At 32.5% G+C, this 11,504-nt stretch overlaps 1 protein-coding gene across 1 annotated transcript in view; it reads left to right on the top strand.

The window, feature by feature from the left end:
- LOC123012906 (pair-rule protein odd-paired-like) overlaps positions 1-8,490 on the top strand; it is a 24,354-nt gene extending 15,864 nt beyond the window's left edge. Inside the window, exon 2 of the mRNA XM_044411130.1 lies at positions 7,663-8,490. Within this exon, the coding sequence (XP_044267065.1) occupies positions 7,663-8,078 (416 nt within the window). The 3' untranslated portion in view covers positions 8,079-8,490. The remainder of the gene's footprint in view (positions 1-7,662) is intronic.
- Positions 8,491-11,504: the final 3,014 nt, after the last annotated feature.

Below are 11,504 nucleotides of genomic sequence, written 5' to 3'. Positions count from 1 at the left end.
TGATATCATTTTTATAGTATACATACTCGTATCTACCTATAGATAAAAAATACTTGATGGTTTCGTACTTTTTGTTCGATCTTGTATATGTATCTTAAAAAACAGACATAGTTGTAAAGTTTTTTTAACGAAGTGCATAATTTTTCTAAAAATCTAAAATTATAAAACTTAAAAAGGCCACTCTGGTGGTTCACTTTGTGTCGTATAAACCGTGTTATAAGATACAACAATGAGATAAGTTATGCAAGTAAACACAATACACGATAGTAGAAAGCGCCTTTTTTCGGCTCTCTTCGAAAGAATTCCAATTCCGTTTACACGATTCGTATTTCGATTTGAAAGTAGCATTGACAGCTACACTTCATAAACGTCAATTCTAGGTTAAAATCGTTGCAAAATATCTGGTGTAGATTTTTTCCAACACAGCTTCTGTTTAATTTAATTCTATTTTTACCAATCACAAATAAACACATCTCGGCCGACTTTGCAAACAGTGAAAAACAATTTTTTTTTCATTTGTAATTAAAAGTGACATTTCTGTAAACCCCCCGTCTCGTTTCTTTCTCACATGTTAGACATTCACAACAAAGCATTTTCACGCCATGATTTAAATAACAAAGTGTCGCTTTGTATATCCGAGGATTAAAAGCGACTTTTCTCCCATCTAATATTCAAATTTGATGAGAACGTCGTTCATCATTGTTGAACATTTACACGAGTTTTAATTTTAATTTACATTGTACTAATTATGACAAAAGTAAGGTTATGAAGCGACAAAATATTTTACACTGGGACTGTTATTTATGGAGTCGGGTTTATATTAGGTATACATACTTCATGCTCGAACGCTAAATTACCCGAGCGAGAAGCTCTTTTATTATTTATATTTTCTTTTAAAAGGTATTATCGCCAATTAATCAATAGTTGGGAGAGTAATTACCGACGTAATTGCAATTATCCGATTTATCGTCATTAATAATAATTAAAACGATTTATCTAGTCGGCGGATCTAAATGAATTTTTTTCGATTGTCTTAAGGCGGGTCGTTGTTGGTTGAGTGCACCGATAGAGGGCACTCATCAAACAAAAACCAGTCGTTGACACCCGCCACCTAGTCCTTGTAAAATACTTCTCAGGGAATTATTTACCAATTTCGCGCCAACCGACGCTCTCAAATATAATAAAGGTCCATCAATTTAACGTGTGCCCGATCCACAATAGCCTCATTATTCCCATACGTCTTCCATTATATGGCGCACCGTTCCGACAGTCATTTGTCACGATTATACATTGTGAACGAGCCTCGTCATCCGTCCTTTTTCCTCGATTCTCAAATTTTCATCTTCGATCGAATTAATCATCGTGACACTTATATTCACGCAGGTAGTACCAACCCAACGACAAAGTCAAATCCTCTTACACCCGGTATATATCTTTATTAAGTCGGACAAAAAACAGATTACCCCAAGTCAAACAACGGTAGATCACCGAAATCAGGTCGGCCGAGTGTTTATCAAATCAGCGAATGTTCTCACAGAGTCGAGCTCGAAAGCATTCCAACGCGGGGGTGAGGGGAGGTATGCGACCTCTGACCCGGCTTTGACCCTTCCACTCGTCTGCCACAATAACTCAGGTGTTCGGCCACTTTCGGACTTAAATTACTAAACGACATAAACCAAATTATGACATGTGAAACGGAATTTTCACACAGATAGTTTAATTGCACTGCAATCTCGGCACACGCTGTATGCGCATCACCAGTGGCGCACCCAGAAAAAAAATTGCTGGGAAGGAAGCACAAAACTATCATATAAATAAATATTTAATTGACAAAATATGTATGCGCTACTGCGAGACATCATGGTAATATTTGGAACAGAAATGCAATAAACTTAAAATAAACCAAAATCAACATCATGTATGTACTCAATGAAAAAAGTGGGTCAAGGTTACAAACTATAAGGTGGCAAGAACTATATTTGGATGTCATTAATGTTATAAAACCTATTAATAATCACATTTTTTGAATAAGGTTATTTAGATGTTAGGATCAGTGTTATGTTAAATGTTACAGTCTTTTTCTTAGATGTAATTTTATTTTTATATACGTTATTGTTATTGCCAACGTAAAACGTGTAAGTTTTGAGAAAACTTCACCGTGATGGAGTTTTTTCATGGATTAATTTTTTATAATGCACGAAATAAGAGCTTGAATATCATATCAATTTTTTTCTAAAATCGTAATTCTGTGAATTATGAAAAAAATGGTAACTTTGGTAATCAACATTATACACATTTTATTATCTTGTCAACTTTACTGAGGATTTCAATTAATAACATGAGTCCAGTAAAGTATGGTATCTACCACTATACAGACTATACGGGGTGTGTCAGAACTCGCGCTCCAGAGAATAACTCCTGGTAGGAACATGAAAAAAAAGTTTAAAAGATTTTTCATATTTTTGACATTTGATATTTATGTCTATTTAATGATACTGGTAATCTTGTATTTCTTTTTTTTTTTAATAATTAATTAGTAAAGGTACAAAAATTTTGCCAATAAAAGCCACAAATAACATTGAACATAGTTACAATTTAGGATACAGCTTCTAATAGCCTGTAGTAAGAAAACTTGAAAAATTATTTTTTCTACAGAAATAGAGTCAAAGTGTAAAATTTAAACTCTCATAACTTCAAAATTTTTATAGATAGAATTTTTGAAACATTTTTTTCATGTTCCTGGTATCGTACCTTACTCCATGTAAGGTCGGGAGTTCTGGAGCACCCTGTATATAATTTTTTTACTTGACTCGCCGGGTTTTTGAAAATGTTTTGTTCTGGATACCCACCAACTAATTTAAAAAATAAAGTAAGCCTATAATTATTTATTAAGAAACATTTCAAATTCTATTGTTTAAAAAAATGTAAAAAGATATAAAAGCATAAAAGCAGCAGGCTATGGCCTGTAACTTTGAAATAAAGTTGACAACATTAACTAAAAGACAAAGACAGGATAAATACGACACTTGTCAATTTTTTTACCACGTAACTAATTGATTGTAACCAAAAATCTACTGCCATCAACATTGAATTATTGGTGATATTAGGATGTTCAGGTGACGGCTATGCATCGGCCGCCCCTCGGAAATGAATGACAAATGATTGACCATAAAACTGTAACGTTTAAATTTTATAGCCAATGTTTCCAAATTAGAATTTCGTGGTCTACTTGACAAGAACGACAATCATAATATAGTCACGTGGTAACTTTCTACATTCAAGGGACTCACAGTTGCCAAAACTTTATTTCAAAGTAACTTTAATGAGAAATTTAATTGAATGAATGGTGTCTTATTATACACAATAGGATACTTACTTTATTTAAATGAAATAAAATAATAAAAATTGTCTCATTAGCACTTGACCCGTTCTAACGATATTGATACTGATGACAGATCACAGTTGGGGTTCCTCCAAATCTGGCAAAAATTTAATAATTTGTTAATTAAGGTGTGGTAATGGGATTCCCAGGTTTGATAAATTAAATAATTGACATTTTAGTGTAATTTATGTTGGGTCTTTGTCTGGGAATCATGTAAAATGGTCGATTTACAAGCTTCTCTTCAGGTAAACCGTCGTAAAACAGTCGGTCGACAAGTTCTTCACATGTCAAGCCGTTGCCCACATCACACGCATCCACCGGCAGTAAATTCGGTCTTTTTTCCCCTGGAACCGCAACCGCCGAACTCCATTATTCGTGCATTTTTCGAAGAGAGTCGCTGATGCGGACAAAATGTGATAAACGAGACGTCCCTTTCTACCTACTCGAGACACATCGCACATGAAATTTTCATCGAGTAAATAAACACGAACGAGAGGTCGAGATTAATGACCGGAGGGATGACTGGCCGAATAGCGAAATATTTCATTTGTGGCCGGGCCTGAGAAGGCTCTTTAATTGTTCACTCATCACGAAAATAATCGAATTTCATGCCGAATTGCCGGGATCTACGAGCCATTGTAACGTTTTTATTACGAGTAATGAACACAAGTCGGGTTTAAAATGCTGCATATTATAAATCTTGAGCTTCGGTTCCTGTCGAGAATAACAGGTGTAAAGGACTGCGTAAAGCTCCACTCGGTGAAATAATGTACAGACGACTCCATAGAAAAGTTGATAGCCTTGAAAGGCGATTTTTCGAAATTGTTGCGTCGACAATACGAACGCAACTCAAACATACATAAATTTTACTCCAATAGAACGTCTTCAACATAAATCTACTTTATTACATGATGAAAACAGACATTTTTTATAACATCTGCCAAAATTAGTTCCGTGTTTGAATCGTAAAAATGCGAATACTTCAGACATTAATAATAATAAATGACAGGTGCTACATTAACACGACTCAAACTTAAGAGTAAAATGAAAAATTTTTGGAAAATATCACGCAGGCAGATGTTCCAGAGGCCATAAAAGATACATTTTGACCCAAATTATGTTTTTACATAAATATAAATTAAAAATATGAATTATATTATTTTATAGTTATTATATTTTTTCAAAACATATATCTTATACTATTTCTATGGTGCATTTCTCTTCTATAAAACACGTGAAATAATTGTATTTTATAAGTACATAATAGTATATTATACATAGAGGGAGAAGCCCGAGGGCTATAAATCACCAAAGAATAGTATCAATACTCCATTGGTGTATATACTATTTTTTGCACGACTTGGTTAAAAAACCTAAGAAATTGGCTGTAATTCTTTAACAAAATTTAAAAATTAGCATAAAGCTAGCTTTCTTTGAAATTATACCATGGCAACAATAAAAAGGTTTGTTGGCTATGAGCTAGTCAATGAATCGGAATGAGTTAGTGACAGGAGCAAATATTTGCATTCGTCGTTGCTTATTTGTCTCTTTCAGAAGAAAATTTTAATTTGTCACAGTTTTGACATAAGAAAAGTTTATTTCTACTTCCCGTCGTGCAAAAAATACTATTATCTCGGCATTTTGTCATTTTTTTTACAACAATTCCTGAATTTACCTAGTAAAATTTCTGAATTAATATTAGTGATGAAAAAATTTTTAAAGACAACACAAGTTTAATATAGTTTGGAAATATGAGTAGGTATCTACAGGATTATTCATAAATATGAAGCAATTATTGAACCTCAAAAATGACCCATAAAATGATGTTAATTTAAATAATAACTCGTGTCCTATCTCTACTGATAAGAATTTTACAGCCCTCAGAATGTGGGTATGGAAATTTGATTTTTTTGTAATAACTTTGGAACTATTTGACCAAATATTATAAAATTTGGAAAATTTCCTTGTGACAACATACCTTTTGAACTGGTAATCTCGATACCACACTCAATTTCCGGTTCCAGCAGTTGCAGGTCACATTTTCTGTGTTTTTCCATTTTTTTGCTCTCTTAACACCAATTTTTTATTGTCCAAGTAGATAGAGTAATCAATTTCGAATAAAAAACGCATAACCTTTAATACCCCTAAAATGGACCGTTTCAAAGATATTTTAATTTAAACTGAGGACTGCACAACGCTGAAATCAAAAAATAAGGATTTTGAATAAGTGGTATCCACAGCAACCAATGACCATGGTCACATAAATCCCTACCAGGCATCTGTTAACTTTGACGATAAATTTTTGTGATTTTTTTATAAATTAAATGCTACGAGATCGATTTGGATTTATTGTAGATTACATTTGGAGTCTGAAGTAAACTCTTTTATTAAATATTTTCAATTAATCGCCCAAGAATCGTCCAATGTCAAAGTTGACAGATGCCTGACAGCGATTTGTGGGAYCMTGGTCATTTGTTGCCGTRGATATSATTTATTCAAAATCCCTATTTTTTGATTTCAGCGTTGTGCAGTCCTCAGTTTAAATTAAAATATCTTTGAAACGGTCCATTTTAGGGGTATTAAAGGTTATGCGTTTTTTGATTATGAAATTGATTACTCTATCTATTTGGGCAATAAAAAAATGATGTGAAGAGAGCAAAAAAATGGAAAAACACAAAAAATGTGACCTGCAACTGCTGGAACCGGAAATTGAGTGGATGTATCCGGTTTTCGTGATTACCATTTCAAAAGGTATGTTGTCACAAGGAAATGTTTCAAATTTTATAATATTTGGTCAAATAGTTCCAAAGTTATTACAAAAAAATCAAATTTCCATACCCACATTCCGAGGGCTGTAAAATTCTTATCAGTAGAGATAGGACACGAGTTATTATTTAAATTAACATCATTTTATAGGTTATTTTTAAGGTTCAAATATTGCTTCATATTTATGAATAATCCTGTATACTGTCCATAAAACTCTTATTGTTTCAATAGCTATTTTTGTAATTTTATGAGTGAAAGTTCCGGATTTATAACTTTTGACAATGACAGACTGTTGTCAGTCTTAGGAGTATAACCATTGGTTTCTTGCTTAGAAAAAAAAGTATAAATAAATTAAAATCTGTCTTATGAGATTGTAAAAAAACTAAGATCCAAAGCATTCATTGTCGGTACTGATGCTAAAACTAATCTAAAAAAAATTATTAAAAGATATTTTTATTTAAATAAAGCCATTTAAATAAAGCCATGTCTAAAAGCGGAAAACGTTTTTTTCAGGAAATATGTCCTTTTTTTCGGTCAAAATTCAGTTACAAAATATCCGAGAAGTTAGTTAGTGATTTTGCAACTGGGAATTCGAAGTTATTGCTTATATTGTTTTTTTCTTCTCTTCTTCTTGTCATGATTGTCCACAGCAATTTGACACGTGTGTCAGAACTCGCGCCCCAGAGAAAAATTTTAAGTAAGATAAGATACCTGGAACATGAAAAAAATGTTTAAAAAATTGTATCAGTCCAAAAATTTGACAGTTGACATTTTTTGTGTCTATTTAATAATATTGATGATCTTGTATATGTTTTTTTATAATTATTTAGTAAAGGTACAAAAAATTTGCCAATAAAAGCCACAAATAACATTAAACAGAGTTACAATTTAGGATTCAGCTTCCTTGTTTCCTCTTCAAATAGCCTGTAGTAAAAAAAAACTTGAAAAATTATTTTTCCAACAGAAACAAATAGAGACAAAGTGCAAGATTTAAGCTCTCATAATTTAGAAATCTTTGTAGATAGATTTTTTCCATTTTTTCTATGTTTCTTGTATCTGACTTTACGTGGCATTATTCTCTGGGGCTCAAATTCTGGCGCACTCTGTATAATTAATACTGTATAGTTGCGTCACTTTTTTTATTTGCAATTTCAAGCTCTTATTTATTTAATAATAATTTATTTGTAACAAAAGAATATTACACAGGGTGGATTTTTTCGTTTACCGTTATAATGCTGTCAACTAATCCAAACCAACTGTTATCTCCTTTCTCTCATATGGAAATTGGTACAACTTATGAACGCTTTTCTCATAAGAACGTTTATGTTTCCTGATTATGCACAAAGCCGGTCATTTACGACGCCATAACAACTATTCATATTTACATAAGTGCATATAAAACCTCCAACTCGTTTCATCGCATTTCTCACAATCGTGAAATACGGTTCAAAAGCCATTTCCAATTCGATAACGTTGTGATTTTCCGTGTTTGCTGACGCCCCCTTTTGTTTCAGGCGAGAAGCCGTTCAAATGCGAGTACGAAGGGTGCGACCGACGCTTCGCCAACTCCTCGGACAGGAAAAAGCACTCGCATGTCCACACCTCCGACAAGCCGTACAACTGCCGCGTCTCCGGCTGCGATAAATCCTACACCCACCCCTCGTCGCTCCGCAAGCACATGAAAGTCCACGGCTGCTCGGGGCGCTCGCCCCCGCACTACGACAGCGACGGAGAGGAGTCCAACTCGTCGTCGGCGGGCAGCATCTCGGTGGCGGCGAGTCCGCAAGTCTCCGGCCCTCAAGTACCTGGCAACACGCTGAGTGAGTGGTATGTGGCGTGCCAGCCGCCGCCCCCAGTCACGCCGGACCCTCTCGGGGGGCTGGGGCACTTCGGGAATTTGCACCACAGTGGCGCCGCCACCGCCTATTAGTGATCGTTGTTGACTTTGTACATAGGAGGCTTCTAAGAGGGCAATTGACTAAAAACATTTCCGGTGGTTTGGATATTCGGCGCATTTATGTGCCAGGAAGCCCGGTTATAAATATTTTGTATTTTTGACTGTGAATATTTAATTTAATTATTTAATGTTTTAAATGGTTCCCGTGCAATTATTGATATACAGTTGCTAATTTTTCTTTGTATCACAAGTTCCAACTTAATGAATAAGTTTTTATGATAATGCGTATTTGTATATTTGTATAAAATTTTATTATTGATATTTAATTGTAGGACCACAATTGTATAAAGAAAAATTATTGTAAATATATCTTATCAGGGATCTCTGTATATCTAAAGTTTATTATAACTTGAATTTATTGAAAATAAATCTGACTGATGATGTACTCATGCTTTTAATTTTTAAACCGCAAAAACTCGAAATTTTAATCATAAAGTCTAAAAATTTAGACATAAATTTAAACTCTTCCGATCCTATATCGATCTTGAAATTTTAACATGAATATTCAAACGAAAAATTAATAATAAGTAAAACTTTATGGGAACCGAAAGTTACAAAAATTAGATTTATGACTAAAAAAACATGAAAATTAAAAAAAAAATAAACTGGAAAATTGATAGCTGAAGAAGAGATTTTTATAATTTTCAAAAGAGTCCAATATCTGATAACAATAGTTTTGTTAATTAAAATATAATAATTATGTAGATAAAAAAATTTTAGAAAAAACGGACATCTGATTTAAAAATGTAAAAATCTGAATTAAAAACTTTTAATTTGAAGACTATGAGTATAAGCGTTATGGGTTTACAGAAAGTGAATTAAGTTAATCGCAATTAACCTGATTGTTCATCAAAATTCAACCAATCACGTAACGAATTAAATTTAATTGAAATCATATATTTAATTCGGCTTTTATAAACCCACCCTAAGAATTATAGAATCAGAAAACCGACTTGTGAAATAATAGATTAACATCTAAAAACTTTAAAAAAAAAATAAAAGATTCATATAGCACACATAGCAAGGTAAAAATATTGAATAAAATTTAAAAAAAGATAGATAAAAGTTACTGAAAGGTACTGGATAAAACGTGAAATTTGAAATAGAAAGTGAAAAATTTTGAAAGCAACATAAATATTGAAATGAAATTTAAAGTTAAAAGGTAATAATAATAAAACCTGATATTAATAATTAATTACTACTTACTAGGTACCTACTACTAGCTCATGTTATTAAAACAAAGTTCCTTATTTTTGTAAAAAAATAAAAAACCTAAGTTTTATTAGAAATATTGAACTAGGTGTTGACCTGAAAAATTTTAACGATTACGACAAAGATATTGAATTTTAATTATCATTTTTATGATCTCATATATTGTGAAATTTAATATTCAGACTAATTAATTTTTTCCATCGTTTGGTGACGCCAAAAATGCTAGTTATGGCAAAAATCCTAAACCCATCAACTTTTTTCGAGTTATGTAAGAGCAGCTTCTCAACCACGTTGTCAGCCCCATTATTCCAGTGAAAAAAAAATAGTCAAAAATTGGTTTTCAAAGCAGCTGTCAGACCGAAAGCAGTTTTGAATCACTCAAATGATGGATGATCTTCACGGGTCACTTAAAATATTCCCCGGCAACATTTCACGGCTTGATATAAAAAAATGGCCAAACTTGTCGAAATGACAAGTTTGAAAAAACTCAAACCAAGATGGGGCCGATTTACATAAAGAAAACATTCATTTAATTAACCCTTATTAATAATTCACAAAAAGTAATTAATTATGCCCAATTATAAGAACATATCAAGGAAAAAAGCCAGGTTTAAGCGATAATATAAAAATTGTATTCGAACCGAAAATATTAATAAAGATGAAATATTGTTCCTGTTGAGTGGAGCCGGGGAATTATCAAGATAAATTAGCTAAAGTCGTTAAAAATGAGGCAAGTAGTCGTTTGTTTGGGTCTCATTAATAAGACGACGTGAGAACAGCTTTTGAGACTTGAGTTGGGAAAAAATCGCGACTTGTTTACTCAAATTATTAAAAATGTATTTTGTTGAATTAATATGTTGTCTTTTTTAATAGGCACATAACTTAACCTCAAAATTTATCGTGGGTTCAATTTGAATATTTATTAAGGGACTTGTTTCTCTCCGTCTCACTCCCTAGACACATTTTCATGTGTTTGGAGAATGCCAAGAATGTGAACATCCTCAGAACCATATTAATTATACTCAACGTGTTTCGAGCTTGTTCCCCAGGTGATAATTCAGATCACGTGGCCGTTTAAGCCATTACAAAAAAATTTGTCGTGAAATACCAGTATAAGCATTAAAGCATTCTATTTTATAAATCTTAAAAAAAAAACTCAAAAATAAAAAAAAAAGTTTTTGAATTATTGTAAAATAAGAAATTCACTTATAAGAAACGATGTTAGAATTCTTTGCAAATACAGAGTGCGCCTGAACTCGCGCCCCAGAGAAAAATGCCATATAAGATAAAATACCCGGAACATGGAAAAAATGTTAAAAAATTTTATCTATAAAAATCTCGAAATTATGAGGATTTAAAGTTTGCTCTTTGACTCTATTTATTTCTGTTGGAAAAATAATTTTCCAAGTTTTTTTGTTATAGGCTATTAAAAGAGGAAACAAGGAAGCTGTATGTTAAATTGTAACTGTGTTCAATGTTATTTGTGGCTTTTATTGTACCTTTTCTAAATAATTGTAAAAAAACATATACAAGATCATCAGTATCATTAAATAGACATAAGAAAATGTCAAATATCAAAAAATAAATGTCAAAATTTTTTGACAGATAGAATTTTTTAAACATTTTTTTCATATTCATTACCTTACTTGAAAACTTTCTCTGGGGCGCGAGTTCTGGCGCACTCTGTATAAAAAAAAAATTCAAAGTTTAAATGTAAAAAAAACAATTTGAAAGAAATAGATTTTAATTAAGATGTGAAAAAACAGAACAAAAATTTTAAGTATTAAAGATTCAAAGAAGTTTATTTTCAAAAAAATAGAACTTGACAAACTGGGAATGTGTGATAAAAAAAGTGTAGAAAATTAGAAAACGCAGAACTACATTAAATAAGTTTAGAATTCAGTTCACCACGTGACCATCCCTTTGCGCTCGCCCACCAATCCCGTATTACCACATTTCCTAGCCTAACCCGAAAACTTCCCATTATTTTGTTGGTACCAGTGAATCACCCGTCTCGGCGCAGCAGGAGTCGCGTCTGGACAATACACTCTCAACTTATATCAATTTTTTATCCGTTCGGTTGGCAGGCAATAAAGATGGAGGACCTAATTTTCGTCTGAAATATCTGCTATTTATTATATTTCGAGCGCACGCCCTCGCCGCATTATTACAGCAATGTTCGTAAAT

Source organism: Tribolium madens, unplaced genomic scaffold, assembly GCF_015345945.1.
Source record: "Tribolium madens isolate multiple individuals breed KSU strain unplaced genomic scaffold, Tmad_KSU_1.1 Scaffold_96;HRSCAF=242;Tcas5.2_LG5, whole genome shotgun sequence".
Classification (NCBI taxonomy): domain Eukaryota; kingdom Metazoa; phylum Arthropoda; class Insecta; order Coleoptera; family Tenebrionidae; genus Tribolium; species Tribolium madens.
This window is presented reverse-complemented; position numbering and strand designations above follow the sequence as displayed.